The sequence below is a fragment of the Geotrypetes seraphini genome, chromosome 1, assembly GCF_902459505.1.
Source record: "Geotrypetes seraphini chromosome 1, aGeoSer1.1, whole genome shotgun sequence".
NCBI lineage: Eukaryota > Metazoa > Chordata > Amphibia > Gymnophiona > Dermophiidae > Geotrypetes > Geotrypetes seraphini.
In genome coordinates, this window is record NC_047084.1 from 27,974,080 (window position 1) to 27,991,695 (window position 17,616).

General features: G+C 40.2%; 1 protein-coding gene across 4 annotated transcripts in view; it reads left to right on the forward strand.

Annotated features, from left to right (window-relative positions):
* HMGCR (3-hydroxy-3-methylglutaryl-CoA reductase) overlaps positions 1 to 17,354 on the forward strand; it is a 145,594-nt gene extending 128,240 nt beyond the window's left edge. For 3 of the 4 annotated variants that reach the window (XM_033929298.1, XM_033929296.1, XM_033929297.1), the window contains exons 17-20: positions 4,623 to 4,763; positions 4,853 to 5,011; positions 9,779 to 9,933; positions 15,744 to 17,354. In XM_033929298.1, the coding sequence (XP_033785189.1) occupies positions 4,623 to 4,763; positions 4,853 to 5,011; positions 9,779 to 9,933; positions 15,744 to 15,798 (510 nt within the window). In that variant the 3' untranslated portion in view covers positions 15,799 to 17,354. The remainder of the gene's footprint in view (positions 1 to 4,622; positions 4,764 to 4,852; positions 5,012 to 9,778; positions 9,934 to 15,743) is intronic. The other variant, XR_004537928.1, reaches the window with a different exon arrangement.
* Positions 17,355 to 17,616: the final 262 nt, after the last annotated feature.

Here is a 17,616-nt window from a genome sequence, read left to right on the forward strand (position 1 = left end):
CCGCGAAAATACGGTAATAATACTTTCTTAACCTACACAGGAATTTCAAGATTTCATGAGATTTTTCCCTCCCAAAAGTTTCTTCTCTGGCCTGTAAGTCTCTTAAAATGGCAACATAGAGAAAACGGATCTTCCTAACCAAAATCCAACCCAAAAATAAATTAATTACAATGACTAGGATTAAAGGATATTTCATAATCACTTTATATTATGATATTTTGGCATAAATATATCTTCAAACTATTTTTCTTTTTATTCATGTTTATTCTTTTTAATCATGTTTCTTTTCCTTTTTTCTTTTTTTATCACAAACCCAATTAATAAACCCTCAAGTGATAAACTAGAAGGATGGTATATCATACAGTATAGGTTATCCCAAGTCATACTTTCTGAAAACTGTTCATACTGTATGATATACCATCCTCCTAGTTTATCACTTGAGGGTTTATTAATTGGTTTTGTGATAAAAAAAGAAAAAAGGAAAAGAAACATGATTAAATAAAAAGAAAAATAGTTTGAAGGTATATTTATGCCAAAATATAATATAAAGTGATTATGAAATATCCTTTATTCCTAGTCATTGTAATTAGTCTCTTAAAATGGACCAGGTCTCTGAAAGTGCACCATTTTTTCGGTGCTTCTTAACCCTGGAGGTATACCTAGCCGGTCAGGATTTCAGGACTACCACAATGAATTTGCATGAGAGAGTTGCATACAGTGAGTCTCAATATAGTTGTCAAATTGCCTCATCTTTTAGATTTAAAGGGGAGATCTGGATAGTTGAAATAGGCAGAGACTATCCTATGGGTTTGAAATATTGGGCTCTTTTGAGGGAGAATGGCACATACTCATTCTTTTTTTTTTGTTTGTTTTTTAAAATCTTTATTCATTTTTCATCTTACAACAAGTGCACAATATTATATCATTTAAAACATTTACAGAACACTTGAATTTCCTTCTGTTGTCATCGTAAATACAAAAAATTATTCCCCTCCCACCCACCCTATCCTCAATATTCCAATCAAAAAACATATAAATAGTGTAATCTTATTTACTTATTAACCTTCAAATAAAATTTCATACCATCTCCCCTCCCTCCAATGTATATAAATACTGTCAATGGAAAATGTCTACTCATTGCAATAATTTGCCAATGGCCCCCAGATCTTTATAAAATTATTATAATTCCCTTTCTGCAAAGCAATTGTTCTTTCCATCTTGTTAATGTGACATGGTGAATTCCATCAGAATGGATAACTAAGATTATTATAATTTTTCCAGTTGTTAGTAATGTTGCATGGCGACTCCTGTCATAATCAATAAAAGTTTTGTTGTTGCTTGATGAAATTTGACTTTTCTTCCTCATTGATATACCGAACAGAATAGTATCATATGATAACGCTACATGGTTTTCTAATAAACAATTTATTTGAGGCCAAATTGATTTCCATGATACAGGGACAATAAAAAATTAAATGATCCAAGGTCCCCTGCTTCCAGATTACAGTGCCAGCATTTGCACATACTCATTCTAAACAGATGAGGAGTACAACTATAGGGAGAAACAGAAAAATTTCATTCAATATTCACCAGAACTCCCACCATCAACTTGCCATCATTTTCACAAAATTACAGGCACTTTATAGGTGCATACATTAGAAGAGTTTCTGACATCTCTTAAATCTGAGATATCACTGCATCAAAAATGGAAAATTTCAAAAACATTTACCCCCCACCACACCAAACACCCCTATGCCTGTTTATCCTCATTACTGGAAGCTCCTGTGATTCACCATGTAGAACAGACTTTAGTACTATGTACCTTCTCTTGGAATCCTATCTTCAAGAGTTTTCACAAAATAACTCGGTTGTAGTAGCACACCTAAACAAGAAGGAACTTTTTTTTTTTTTCATTTTCTCCTACCTTGGCAATTGGTTAACATTGGTGCACAAATACCAAGATGCCCTCCACTCCCTTATGACCACGGTGGAAATACATGCAAAATACTTTATTAATTTTCACTCGAGCTATAGAATCCATAGGAATTTGCCTGAACACCCTCCTCATTCCCCCCCCCCAAAAAAAAAAAATGTAAGGCACCATTACTTAAGCATGCTTCTGCAAGCTTAAGAGTATTTGGTTGAGGAATCTTCTGCATTTATGCAGTATCAGTTTGCATTGTCTTCAGAGTCTTAGGGCACATGGTAGTAGCACTCTCAGTATTGTCCCCTTACAAAGCTACACATAAGACAAGTAAGAGTGGTAGTTAGTAGAAAATGACTGGTAGCCATGGGTAACCCGCCGAAATGGGAAGAAAAAAATAAGTCGTCGCCAAGAGATAAGGCCATTCACCGCCTCGTGGAGTGGTCAATGACGTTGTCTCCGCAGTCAAGTGAAGGATCGCGCGGTCCAGCAGCCCCCTCCCTCCCGCTCGCCGAAGTCCGGGCATCTCCCTCCCTTCCTCTCACCTTTGCTGGCAAATTTCATTTTTCTTGCCTCCGAGGCGTTGCCTGAGCATTTCAACAAGTCACTGCTCTCCACAGTGCAGTGAGGTGGCTGTGCGGATTGGCTGAAATAAACCACATTGTTCCTCCACCTGCTGCGTGCTTAGCTTTTCCTGCCCACAGAAGCGGAATGTCAATGAGCTTTTGAGGAGCCTGCCAATAGGTGGCATCCAAAGGGGCTAGGTTAGATACTTAAAATAATGCTGGCAGGCAACGTGAGGCTCTCCGAGGAACAGGAAAACGAGCCGGGGCTGGGAGGTAAAAGCAAATACAAGGAAGGGGTGAAGGCGTGGGTCTGTGTTCATAGCGAGGGCGCTTCCTCTTGCTTTTCCTCCTAATGGTTAGCATGGCTATGTTGCAAGTCTTCACATGTCGGTCTTGTATGAGAGTTTGTTTGTCCTGCTAGAAGACATGGTGGTGAAGGGGTGTTGTGTGCATGGAGGCTTTGTCTGTCCTGTGGGGGGGGAAGGGCATAGTGGTGAAGAGGTGCTGTGTGTATGGATACCATATGGAGGAGTCAGAGAGAAGGCAGACGGTGGATAGAAGGAAGAGAATGACTAGAAGATGAGGAAAGCAGAAACCAGACAACAAAGGTAGGAAAAAAATTATATTTCTTTTTCTTTTTTTTTTTTTTGCTTTAGGATAAAGTAGTATATTAGTTGTGTTGATAAACCAAAGTCCTGCCAGCTGAAGATCTCTTCCTCTAGTTCAGTTGATTTATAGAATGATAATTGTACAGAATATTGCTTTTTTATACTTTAATAAAATAAGTTCAGTATAAAACTATTTGTGGCTTGTGCGAATGGGATCAGCTGGTTTGCGGGAATGGGGACGGAGACTGAGCTCGTGGGGGCGGGACAGGGATGGGGCCGAGCTCATGGGGACAGGGCAGAGATGGGGACAGATTTTTTTCCCCATGTCATTTTCTAGTAGTTAGTTCCACTATGTCTACCACAGGCAGCCAGTATTACTTCTGATTACTGTAAATGCCATTATTTGTTGCTCCCTGCAGTGAGGCAAATGCATAAAAACTTACAGCAGTCTTAGTATGTCATTTTCATGAGCACAGAGTTGCAGGTAGTGTTCATAGAACCCAAGGAGAAGTTCTCTAAATTCAGCAAACTTGAGTTCTGCCACCTTCTCTGCTTTCCAGACATTCAGAAAATTAAAGGAAGGAGTTTCCTCATCTGCACATACAACCAGGTTGCCAATGAACGCAGTGGTTCTGGCTATGCTATGAAACAGTCAAAATCTAAAGCCTGGTGCCTAAATATTGCTCCAGTTCAGCTGCAGCCTGGATTAAGAGAGATGGTCTATAAACTTGGACATAACCCTTGATCTAATCAAGAAATGGGGATTTCCCATTATAGAATTTTGAACCCCAGGAAATCACAAAATGCATTTTTATGTCCCAGAATACCAGCTGAAGACAGACATAGGATGCATTCTCCTTGCCCCAGAATCAAGGTTTTCTCTATATCTGTTGGCCCATCCCACTTATATCCAAGACCATTCAGAACAGGCACTCAACATATGTAATTAATAGTACCTTTCTCTCATTGCTAAGTTTTTGGTTCCCAAGACTCGCTTTACTGATGGATTTACCTCTTCACCTAGGACAGTGTTCTTAATGGGGAGAGCCTGGGGGCCAGTGGTGGCCCCATAAATTCCCCCTGAACTCTGAACCTTGCTAGTGGCATTACATCCAAATTATTAATTCTGTTTTTGACCTGCACCATTCAGCTCTCTGTAAGCTTGAGCCATGTGTTGCCTAGACTCCTTCAATGTTCTTACAGGTTATAAAGTCAGTGTGTTTTATATGTCATTTGATTGGGATCTGAGCAACTCAAACTTGCTGAGTCATGTGGTGCCAGAAGAAAACAGTCCCTGGTAACTTCTCTTTCTCTTCTTCCCTAAGTTCACTCCTAATGAAGATCACTGGTCAAGTTGTGGTAGCAGTGTAAATTGATTTTCCATTAACATATCTGATTTGCAGCCATTTCATTAATAGTGGATCATTTGTACACTAGGCAGCTGTTAGGTGACTAAGAAGGTTGAAATATCTGTTTGATGTACTTTGGTGTTTGTAATGGCACAAAATGCATTTGTGTTATCAGGTACTGAAAACATCTACAGAAGCCATGGTTGAACTTAATATAAACAAGAACCTGGTGGGATCTGCTATGGCAGGCAGTATTGGTGGTTTTAATGCACATGCAGCTAATATTGTTACTGCCATCTACATTGCTTGTGGACAGGTAAGTCATCTTATAGATTTCTCCCCAAATTAATGCTGAACATTTAGTTTGCAAATATGACTTCCATCTTTTCTGTTGTTTAATCATAGGATGCAGCACAAAATGTGGCAAGCTCTAATTGCATTACTCTAATGGAGCCGACGGGTCCCTTAAAGGAGGATCTATATATCACGTGCACTATGCCCTCTATAGAAATTGGCACTGTTGGTGGAGGAACTAATTTGTCTCCTCAGCAGGCATGTTTACAGGTATGGAGCTTTCCTGAAACCTATGGCTTTAGTGGTTGTACAGTGCTTTTTTTTTTTTTTTTTTATCTTGGGAGGAAATCATGGTGTTTAGGGAAGCCTTGGGTTAAAAGAGAAAAAGGGTATTGTCCCTCCCCTCCCCTGGTTCCACTAAAATTAAGAACTAGACACTTTATTTTGGTGACTTGCTAAATTATGCATTTGTAATGCAGCCAAGGAACATCATCTGACTAAAATTTGGTCTTGGATTATTTGTTCCCTGAAAGGTGGTAACAGCATAATACATAGGAAATGTAAATATAACATGAACAAAATGAAATTGGAGAATAAAATTTGATGTCACCATACTAAAAAAAAAAGGGATGATAGAAAAACAAAATATATTGAGATAAAATAGAAAAAGGACTTGAGAGTAGAACTAAAAAAGCAAACAGTTTTGACTGAAGAATAAGCAAATTTATATTTTGAGCAATTCAAGATCTCTTCTGTTTTCCAATTTCTGAATAAATCCTTAGTCCTGCTTCCACCAAAAACACTTTGCCGTACTCGTACAGTCCATCATCCTCTCCAGATTGGACTATTGCAATTCCATCTACCTTAGCTTAACAAAGAAAAGCCTCCACAGACTCCAACTAATCCAGAACACCGCGGCCAAACTCATCTTCTCAAAAAGCAAATTTGACCATGCCTCTCCACTTCTGTCCAAGCTACACTGGCTTCCTGTCATCTCCAGGGTCCATTTTAAATGTGCCTGCCTAACCTTCAAGATGCTCCACGGCATCCTTCCACCTCTTATTCCTCTATCCTGGAATTCCTCAAATCCATTCTCCACCAGATCCACGCAAAAATTAAAACTATCCTTCCCCTCCTCAAAGGGTATCTCCCTCATCGGTAAACTCGGGTCCTCCCTCCACTTCAGAATCGCCCAGCTCTGGAATAGTCTCCCTTCCCCTCTCCGTAACTTGAGCCCCCTTCTACCATTCCGTAAGCTTCTGAAGACTTGGCTCTTCTCCAAAACGTAACCCGTCCCCTCCCTATTAATATCACACCTAACCTCTCTCTTACTTACTTTTATAAACCCACTGGAGTTCTGTTGCTTCCTAGCCATGAAACCGTGTCGAGCTCCACCTATGGAGATGATGCGGTATATAAACCCAAGATTTAGATTAGATTTAGATTAGTCCTAGCAGAAATATGTAAAATCTATATTGTCTGTGTTCATGTGGTATAACTACTACTGGATTGTAACTTGCCTTGAATTGTAACTTGCCTTAAACTTGAATTTGGAAAGTTAAGTACCGTATTTTTCGTTCCATAAGACACACCCTAGATTTAGAGGAGGAAAATAAGAAAAAAACATTCTGAACCAAATTCTCCCTGCCAGGCTCTGCATCCAACCCCACACTCCTTTCCAGGCTCTGTACCCTGTTCCCCCCTTTGGTGGTCTAGTGGTAGGCCGGGACAGGGCAAATGGCAGGCAGAAGCAGGGCACAGATGTCAATGCAGATGACTTTTTAAAATATGTAATGTCACCTCAGTAACAACTATAGAAAAATAGACAAATATAGTACAAAATATAGACAGCAGATAAAACTGACACATTTTGATCACTAAATTTAAAATAAAATCATTTTTCCTATCTTTATTGTCTGATGATTTCTTTCTTTCTTTCCTTCCTAAGGCCCAACAGTTGTCCCTTCCTCCCTCCTTCCTTCCTATGTCCCCCTCAATGCCTTCCAGCCTTTGTCCTCTTCCTCCCCCCTGTTTGGTGATTTCTTTCTTTCCTTCCTGAGGCCCAACAATTGTTCCTTCCTCCCTCCCTCCTGTTCCCCTCACTGCCTTCCAGCCTCTGTCCTCTTCCACCCCCCAAGCCTGCTTGCCCGCCCACTGGATTCAATTAATTCCCGCTGCTGCTGCTGCTGTGAGGACACGTCTCTGAAGTAGCAGCAGCGGGGGGGGGGTGTGTGTGTGTGAAAGCGCGCGGCACCCGGAACGGCAAACTCCTTGCTCAGCAGCACGGCACCCAGAAGTGCCAGGCGGGTGCAGTGATTGCATGCCTCCGGCCCAGAAGCCTTACCCCTGATGTCAATTCTGACGTCGGGAAGTAAGGCTTCTGGGCCAGTAGCGTGCAATTGCTGCACCTGCCTGGCCTTTCCCTTTTTCTACTTTTGGCAGCAGTGAGCAACCTGTGGCGGGCGAAAGGCAGGCTGTGGTCCTGCAAGGTAACAGGGGGGGAGTTGGATTTGGGTATTTATTCCATAGGGCGCACCCTTTTTTCCACCCACTTTTTTGGGGGGGGAAAAAGTGTGTCTTATGGAGCGAAAAATTCGGTAATTACATAAAATCCAAATCAGTTTAAATAGGTAAAAAAATAAATAAAATTACCTGTCTGACCATTGCCCACCCTCACTATGGCTAAAACTTTCTGTGGTATTGAGTCCATGTTTTGAAGGGGTGTAAGTTGTAGGAAAGGTATATGGATGGCTGGAATTATTCGAGGATAAGCAGGCATCACATTCTCACATGTGGGTGATGTCATCCATGGAGCCCGGTATGGACAATGCAAAAGTGTACTGTCACTTTAAAAGAAAGTCTCAAGACTTGCTCGTACCACACATGCGTTGGTGCCTTCCCGCCTGATGTCAGCTCACAGGACCATCAGTTCTCTGCAAAATTGTACAGTAAATCAAGGAGAACTTTTGTTGTTTACCTGCAATTACATCACTTTCTTTTCCAGAGATAAATAAAAAAAAGATTTGATATCAAAATGTGAACATTTCTTAAGAAAGTGAATATTTCATGGGGTGTCCTAATTTTTTCACATGACTGTAGCACAAAATTTGATTTACTCCATCTCCAATTTGATTTACTCTGTCCTTGTGATATAATTTGTACTCAGGTAATAGTATCCTAATAATTGTCCTCCTTCCAACAGGTCTCTGATATGCCTATTATATCTACCTCATCATTCAATACTATATACTCAATTCTCCTATTTTTATTTTTTAGGCTTCTAGCATTTGTATATAGACACTTCAAATTTGTGGGTTTTCCTTGTATCTGCAGCCTGCTGAGAAGATGACGGGGATCATTTTAATCCTTTATTCTGCCTTCCTCTTAAACATTCCTGACTTTCTTTCATCAATGAACTTCAAGCATTTTTATCAGATCCACCTTATGCAACAGTCTACCATAGTAGGGTGGTTCTTTGCACTCATTCCAAGTTCCTTCTGAAGGTCATCTTGGAATTTCACCTCAACCAGTTTGTAGTCCTTCCTGTATTTTTCCAAGACCACACTCTCATTCAGGTGAAGCTGCTCTCTACACATTGGACTGTAAATGTGTACTGGCTTATTACTTGGATTGGACTAAACCTCATACTCACCTGTTCAGTCTTAACAGACTTGGAGCTCCAGTCACCAAGATAACCATCTTCAGATGGCTGGTGGACTGTATCTCCTTTTACTATGCTTGGGCTGGGCTGTCGCTTGAAGGTCGTGTCACTGCACATAGAGTTCGAGCAATGGTGACTTTAGTAGCTCTTCTACATTCCTCTCCCACTGAGGGTATCTGGTTTCATCAGGCTCATGGTAGTTATCAATAACTCTCTTCTTAAGAGACATGATCCTGGCAGCTAGGATGTCCCATGCTTGAGAATATATGCTGCCTGCTTGTCCTTAGATAATTGTTCAATTCTAAGTCTTTTTTGGATCTTTTTTACAGTGATCTCCTTAACCTATCATGGATCACCATACAGTCTTGTATATACTTATTTGTGTGGACCTTCTGACTGCAACCGGGCACCACGCCGCCACAGGTGCTAAACTCTCCGTCAGTCCAAACTTTATTAATTTTTATTCATTGTTTTTTAACTTTTTATTTATATGTATAAAATCTTCATTGCTTTTTAATCATCATATTGTATTAATCTTATTAATCCTATTTGAACTGATCATTCTTAAGATAAGTGAGGTTCCTCTTTTCAATAGGATTAATAAGATTAATACAATATGATTAAAAAGCAATGAAGATTTTATACATATAAATAAAAAGTTATAAAACAATGAATAAAAATTAATAAATTTTGGACTGACGGAGAGTTTAGCAACTGTGGCGGCGTGGTGCCCGATTGCAGTCAGAAGGTCCACACAAATAAGTATATACAAGACTGTATGGTGATCCATGATAGGTTAAGGAGATCACTGTAAAAAAGATCCAAAAAAGACTTAGAATTGAACAGTTGTTTGAATAAACAGCAAGTGACTAATTTTATGTCCTTAGATAAAGCATAGTTACTTACCTGTAGCAGGTGTTATCCGAGAACGTAGGCAGATATTTTTACAACCCTCCCATCTCCCCTAGTTAGCTTCTTGGCTTTTCTACTAAATTGATGATCCTGCGAGCCAACAGCGGGCAAGAAGGCTGTTGGGTATGTCTCAAGACTAATATGGGTAGTCTCAAGACTAATTTTTTTTTAAGTGACCATATACTTTTGAACTATCCATACTGGGCTCCATTGATGTCACCTACGTGAGAATATCTGCTTTCTGTCCTCGAAAAAGCACAGCTACCTGTAGCAGGTGTTATCTAAGTCTTGGCACTTAACTTTTCAAGTAAAATTCCATTTGCACAAAGATGCAGGTGCAAGTACCATATCCTGGCAGTTTTCAAAATGGAAAATTCTTGCATACTTTCTCTTTGAAAATTGCTGCAATGACTGAAGTTAGAAAATTGCACTTTTGTAGCATAACGGTTCTTTCTGTTTTGTAGATGCTAGAGGTTCAAGGAGCAAGCAGCAAAAATCCTGGAGAAAATGCACGTCTACTTGCGCGAATCGTATGTGCAACAGTGCTTGCAGGAGAGATTTCTCTAATGGCTGCATTAGCAGCTGGGCATCTAGTGAAAAGCCACATGGATCATAATCGGTAAATTTAAAAGAAAAATCCTATTTGAATTGTTAATGAACTGTAACCAGTAAGATGGCCTTGTGTGATGATCACAGAGCTGACCTTTTTTGGGAGTAGGACTATAAAACTTATCCATTCAGCAAGGTTTCATATTCATTATGCTTCTCCCTCCAAAATGAGGAATGTGTACTGAAGTTTAAGACTCATCCAGAAAGGAGTCTTGCTTTTTTTTAATGTCAGAATCTTATTTCTGATACTAAAGCTAGTGAAAAAACTTCTTGTGCTACTAGTAAATCCAAAAATTAATTACATACAAAAAATAAACCACAGCACCATGGACTTTAATACCTTTCATAAATGTATAAAGTGCTCAGAAATGTGAATCAGTGACCAAAGTCTTCATGCCCCACACTATATGCCTCTATCTTTAAGTCACTGCGTTTTATATAACTTTGAAACTGGCTCAAACCTTTTTTAAAAAAAATCTTTATTCATTTTCAAGACTAATACAAAGTGCCATGAAGCATACAAACATTAATAATCAACGTAAGCACTTAAAATCCATAAATAACATTACAGAAGAAAAATATCCCTCCCCTTTCTTCCAACAATTCAATCAAGAAATGAACCAAAAAGAAATCCTCCCACCCACCCATCCCGTCCTGGATATATGTAAAAATAAACAGTAAATTAAATAAAAAACAATTATGTTGAATTAACAAATGATGTCAACGGCCCCCATACTAATTTAAATACTTTGCTATTCACCAATATATCCGCATTCATCTTTTCATATTTGTATCCTAAACATAAACTGGCACCAAAATGAAAAGTTGAGGTGGTCGCAATTTTTCCAATTGCGTGTTATCATTTGTATTGCTATCCCTGTCATAATAAGGAAAAGTCTGCATTTGTAACGATCCATAGGAGACTTGATATGCAGCAAAGTTTCCACATATAATTGCCTCATAAGTCAAAGGGAAACTGGCCCAAACCGTGAAAAATACATTATGTAGTTCCACAAAAATGTCGGTTGTGTACACTTCTCCTTCCTCCCTCCGTATTCGCGGTTTCAGCACTCATGGTTTCGCTTATTTATGATTTTTCACATGCTGACTCCGCCCCCTTCAAATTACATCATGAGTAAAGTTCCTTTTCTTTTACTGTACCGATAAAAAAGTTTAGCGCTTACCAACATTCACTCTGAAAATCACTGCTTCCATGCTTTTTCCCACAAAATCGATGCTTCAAATCTTTCACCTGGAAAATCACTGCTTCCCAGTGTGCACAGAGAAAAATGCTTCTTCTCAGCACCCATACAGAGAAACGCTGCTTCCCAGCATGCAAGGAGAAAATCGCTATTACCCTGAAAATTGCTGGGGATAACTGGGAATCACTGCTTGCCTGCCATAAGCCCTAAAAGCGGTGGGAATCGCTGCTTGCCTGCCATAAGCCCTAAAATATCTGGGAATCGCTGCTTGCCTGCCAAATGCCCTAAAATATCTGGGATATTGCCTCTCCTTCAGGAACAGGTCAGGTCTCCCACCATGGCTACAAAGCGTAAGAGTTCAAGTGCTACAGAAAGTTCTCCCAAAAGGAAAAAAAAGTGAAAACCTTACAAGAAAAGGTAGAATTATTGGATTATGCTTCAGAGACTAAAGTCATCCTCCACTGTTGCTCGACATTATGGCATTAATGAGTCAACCGTTAGGTACATAAAAAAGAACGAAAAACAAATCTGTGAAGCTGTTGCAGCAGGTGCAAAGACATTACATGTTGTGTGAGATGTCAATCTCTCTCGTAAGGAAGCTGCAACATTTCTGTGGGTGCAGTATTGCTACAAAAAGAGAATCCCGGTAGACTCTATGATGATAAGAGGAAAGGCAAAGTCTTTGTATGGTAAATTGAAGAGCAGGGAATCCACCGACTTTCTGGTGGTTTGATAAATTCCGTCACAGGTATGGCCTGCGTAATGTGAGAGTGACAGGAAAAGCAGCATCTGCCAACCAGGAGGCAGCTACAGAGTTCCCCTGTTACCTTTAAGGCAATTATTGAAGAGAAGGGATATGAACCTGAGCAGGCATTCAGTGCCGATGAAACTGCTCTGTTTTGGAAGAAAATGCCACGGAGGACTTAGCAAAGAGGATAAGCGAGCACCAGGTTTCAAGGCTGCAAGGGATAGATTTACTATGCTGCTTTGTGCAAATGCAGTAGGCCATATGATAAAACCAACACTGATTTATAAAACCGCAAATCCCTGAGCCTTGAAGGGAAAAGATAAGTTCCAGCTGCCTGTTTACTGGATGGAAGTAACTCCAAGAAGCACTCAGTCAATAGGTTTTAATAAATATATTTGTAAATTTAATATGTGAAACGGAGTGACCTCAGTGTGTAAGGTCAGAGAAGGGAGAAGAATCTCCAGCACTTAGCATAAGAGACACAGATTAACCAACCCATGCCCGCACACCATCACTGGATGAGCAACAAGAAGGCTTGGACAACCAGAACTCTGTTCCTAGAATGGTTTCATCAGTGTTTTGTGCCAGAAGTAGGAAAATACCTGGCCAATAAAGGAATGGAATTCAAGGTTCTGTTGGTATTGGACAATGCCCCTGAACACCCAGACACACATGAGTTCCACATTGAGGGTGTTGAGATCGTGTACATGCCCCCCAACACAACATCTCTCATCTAGCCTCTCGACCAGGGGGTAATAAGGACCTTTAAAGAGGATTGTCCATGCTATGGATGAAGCCCCAACATGGAGAACATCATGAAAAATTGGAAGGAATTCACTATTGCTGATGCCATCAATATTATTGAAAGAGCAGTGAAAGCTGTCAAGCCAGAGACAGTGAACTTGTGCTTGAAGAATCTTTGGCCTGAATGTGTAAAAAGGGATAACACTGTCAATGTCACAGAGCCAGGCCAAGAAATTATGGAAGACATCATTGACTTGGCAAAGCAGGTGGGTGGAGAAGGCTTTGAAGACTTAATAGACACCAGAGCAAATGAACTAACAGAACATGATCTCACTGACCTGACTACTCCTGAAGGGAGATGCAATACCAGAGGAGGAGGAAGGAGGAGTAGAAGAAGAAGTGCTAGAAGACAATTTTACACTGGATAATATTGCATCTATGCCATCGACCCATCCATGGTATGTGCGTTAAAGATGAGGGAGTTAGCAGAAGCAGCGATTTCTACATACAAAAATATATATAAAGAAATGATGAAGCAGAAGAGCCAGACAGAAATCACAATGTATTTCCAAAAGATACCGAAAGTGACTGCCTCTCCATCCACTGACTCACAATCCACCTCTTACACCCAAGAGGAGGCATCCCTTTCGTCTCTTCGTCTTCCTTCTACTGAAGACCCACTTCCACTGCCTGAGGAGGCCCTTGGTGCTCACTTATCCTCTCCGTCTCCTCCTCCTGTAGTACTGGTACAGGACGATGAGGATGAAGACACTACCTGAGTACAGGTATTCCAGTATTGAACATTACTTTTTTTGCCTTGTTGAGAAAACTGTATTGAACTTTTTTTTTACCCTGAGATTATTTCTGTACACTACTGTATTGTTGTGCAATAAATATTGTTATTCCCCCCAAATTGTGAATTTCTGTAATAATAATAGTGGCTGTTTCCAAAATCCACGAATAACTGTTGAAAAGTTATTTGCAGTTTCATAGTAAAAATGCTGACTTTTACAAAAAAACGCGAATAATATATAAAAAGTTATTTGGGTTTTTTCCATATTTGCAGCTATGTTCCTCCCGCATCCACCGCAAATACGGAGGGAGAAGTGTACTTATCTTGTTAGAACACTGTTGGATCCTGACACATTTTGCCAAAAGGCTGCTTCAAAAAACCCAAATCCAGTTGCATTTCATAAAATCTCAAAAAATGTGGTCTGTATAACCCCCCCCCCCAAAAAAAAAAAGCAAACTCTATAAATTACCAACAGAATAATAAATATTATCTCAAAAACTCACAGCATAGCTGGTGCTTCACTCTTTAACTTGATTAAAGTTCGTCACAGGAATGTTGTAACCCCCCCTTCCTTTATATCTCTATAATAAAACCCTAAGCCGCGCATGCGCACTTCTACTTGCGTGTTCTGTATGTCCGTGGCCAGAAGAAGTGCGCATGCGCGCCTACAACTGCCCCACACTCGCGGCCCTGTTTGCATTCCAGTGACAGCAACTGAGTGGTGGAGAGCAGCCCCGCTCCACCTGTTGACCCTCCACAAACCTCCCGGCTCCAGCAGCGTAGGCAGCACTTTAAACACGCTGCGTCGCGCCCTTTTACTGCCAATTTCCTCTGCCGTGTCTCTGATGACATCATCGGAGACAGACACGGGAGAGGAAATCGGCAGTAGAAGGCCGTGAAGCAGCGTGTTTAAAGTGCTGCCTACGCAGCTGGAGCCGGGAGGTTTGTCGGCGGTGGGAGGGTCGGATGGAAGGGTCAGGAGCAGGCCAGATCAAGCAGGACAACGCAGTAAAAGAAGGGGGAGGGGCCGAATGGAGCAGGCCAGATCGCGGTAAGAGAAGGGAAAGGAGGGTAGGGGAAAATGCTGCTACTGCTACACAGGGACCTGGAGGGGAAGGGAAATACCGCTGCTGCTTCATAGGAAAGGGGGGGGGTAGGAGGGAAATGCTGTTGCTGCTGCATAGGGAAGTGAGATGGAAATGCTGCTGCACAGGGAAATGGGAAAAAATGACAGACAGACAGACACCGGGAGGGAGGGAAACAGAAAGAAAGAAAGACACGGGCAGGGAGAGGGACAGAAAGACAGACAGAGAAAGGGGGCCAGGGAGAGGGAGAGAGTCAGCGGGAGGGAAACAGACAGACATATATTCTAGCACCCGTTAATGTAACGGGCTTAATGACTAGATAATAAAATCCTAAGCGGCGCATGAGCCCTCCTACCTGCGTGTTCTGTATGTCCGTGGCCGGAAGGAGTGCGCATGCGCGCCTACAACTGCCCCACACTCGCGAAGGGAGAAGATACAGAAACAAAGAAAGACTGACAGCTAGGGAGAGAGACAGTAAGACAGGGGGCCAGGGAATAGACAGAGACACACAGGGGGACATAGACAGAAAGAAAGGGGGGCAGGGAGAGAGATAAAAAACATAAACTAAGAAAGAAAGAAACATCTCAGCGACCCATTGTGCTAAAAGTCTACACATCTATTCCAGCACCCGTTAATGTAACGGGCTTAAACACTAGTGTAAACCATAAATGACATCAAAGAGAGCTAATGTAGAAACACCCACCATTGAGGCTGAGGGGAGCCACTTTCTGCCAATTAAAAATCCACTGCTGCTGTTTCTTCCATAACAGCGCTGGTAAATTGCCCCCACGCTGTAACTAGGTGGCTTTCATAACCAAAAATTTCAAGTCCTCAATATATTGTGCCTTCTGCCATGATGAGTCAAAGGGGCCATACTATCGCGTCTGGACCCAACAGTGTTCTTAAATGTATTTTTCAAGTTTTGGTTTTGGGCCAATTTCAAATTTATAAAGTGTAGCAATTGAAAGAGGCATACAGTGTGGGGCATGACCCCTACTTTGGTCTCTGATTCACAATCTGAGCACTTTATACATTTATGAAAGCTATGAAAGACTGTGGTGCAGTGGATTTGTTTTTTGTGTGTAAAGATAGTGATCCTAGGATAAGAGACTTTTCCAAAGTTTGTAAATAAGTTCAACTGTATGTTCTCTTATATATGAGGGGAAAGAGTGCTCAGTTTGTAACATACAAAACATGGTCAGCAAATTTGAAACCTAATTGCATCGTACTATCTTTTTATTTATCTAGGTCTAAAACCAACCTTCAAGACCTCCAAGGTACCTGCACCAAGAAGGCAGCGTGATCGCCAGAACTTGGCTGAATTATAGAAATATACCAAGGTCTAAATGGGGAAATATAAACCTTCCTGTGAACTTTTGAAAGGACAATACTTGACTATAAAAATACTATAGTGAGAAGATACAGCTGGACTATGATCACAGCTTCTCCTAGCGAACTTTTGAGTGGTTTCTGGAGATTCAGGAATATGGTTTGGAATGTAACAAAATGCTTAATTTTTCAAACACTTGCAGCATAGTACAGCTTAGGAATTCTGTATTTCAGATTTCAGCTATTGCTGAGATGAAACAGTTTGTTTTATACTTTTTTTATATATAAATGTAAAGCAGAATTTTGATTTAACTTCATTTAGTTAACATATACAGTACCTTAGAATTTCTAACTCGGTTGCGTATTTTTAAAATAGATTTAAGTGTGCTGCTGTTCAGGATTCTTTTTAATTTATTCATGTAAGCTAGGGTTGAGAGAAGGGCTTAATTAAATCAAGTGGTTGCCTTCTGCCAAGGAGAAAGCAGCAGCCCAGAAACCTATACTGTACAGTAATGTTTGACCATACCAGCGTGAATTTAGGTTCTGCTAGACTTGCAGATCTTGATGTCTCAGCAGCAGAGGAAGGGCCCAAGATCATTCTTTCATGTTTTTGCAGATGCTCAGCTAAGCTGGTAAAGAAGGAAGCTGTCCTATGTTCTCTTGCTGTGCTGTTGGGCGATTCTTAAAGCTTCAACTGTGGTCATGAAACATTACTGGTAGATATCTAATATGTTTCTTTTGAAACAATGTGTATATATGTAATTAATGTATAAATGCAGACTTTTTTTTCTTGAAGGCCCATGGCCATTTAGGTTGGGACATTTTTGTCCTACACTGGACCCGCTTCTAATTAGGGAGCATCAACAACTACATACAAATGGATGTCGCAGGAGATTGAACTTGGATATAGGACACGTGCAGATTTGCCAAAAGTAGGAACAGCAAAATGCGTTAATCTGGAACATACCCTTGTCTTAGAGACAATAAAAAGTCAACTTAAAGCTGAGGGGACTGCATATTTTATAAGTACTGTAGAATAGAATCTATAGTTTTAAAGTTTTCTAGAAAAATTTTGACACATTAAATCTTATGAGCAATTTGAGCAAATGGATTTATTTAATTGGACAATATGTATTAAGTGTATTAAAACATTATTTCTTAGCAGTCACTTTTCCCTTGCATGTAGTATGGAAGAGATATCAGAATGGCTAAATTCATCTAAGCAGAACATGATCTAGTACTTGCGAATCTATTACTCTTGGATAGTAGTAAGATTAATAGACAAAGTCCAGCTAAGAACAGAGACATGGCTATTAAATTGCAGGATTTGTCCAGTCCTGCTTACGTTTGGTTCACGCTGGTATTTTTTTTCCTAATATTGTTAATGAAGTTCTTTAGGAATGTGTTGTCTGTAGTACGATGGCACAAAAGTTTTAAATGCAATGTCTAACCTCGATGAAAAATGCAGAAATTATTGAAGACATCTCTATTCTTGATGCTTTACAATTAAAAAGATGCCTTACTGCTTGCTGTATCTGGTTCACATAGTAGCAGGGGTGAATGTATCATGGGAAGAGGTAGCAGTTGCAGATGAACTTTTATGTTCAATTTATTTATAACATGTAATACAGGTCATACTTTCATAATTTAATAGGTGTTTGCAAGTACATTGATTTTAGGTTAATTTCTCCTTCTGAATTCTTGTTAACCATTCCTTTTTTCATTTTAAACAAACTTAAATTAGAAAAATACTTAATTTTTAACAGATTCACAAATTAATATTCCTCAGATT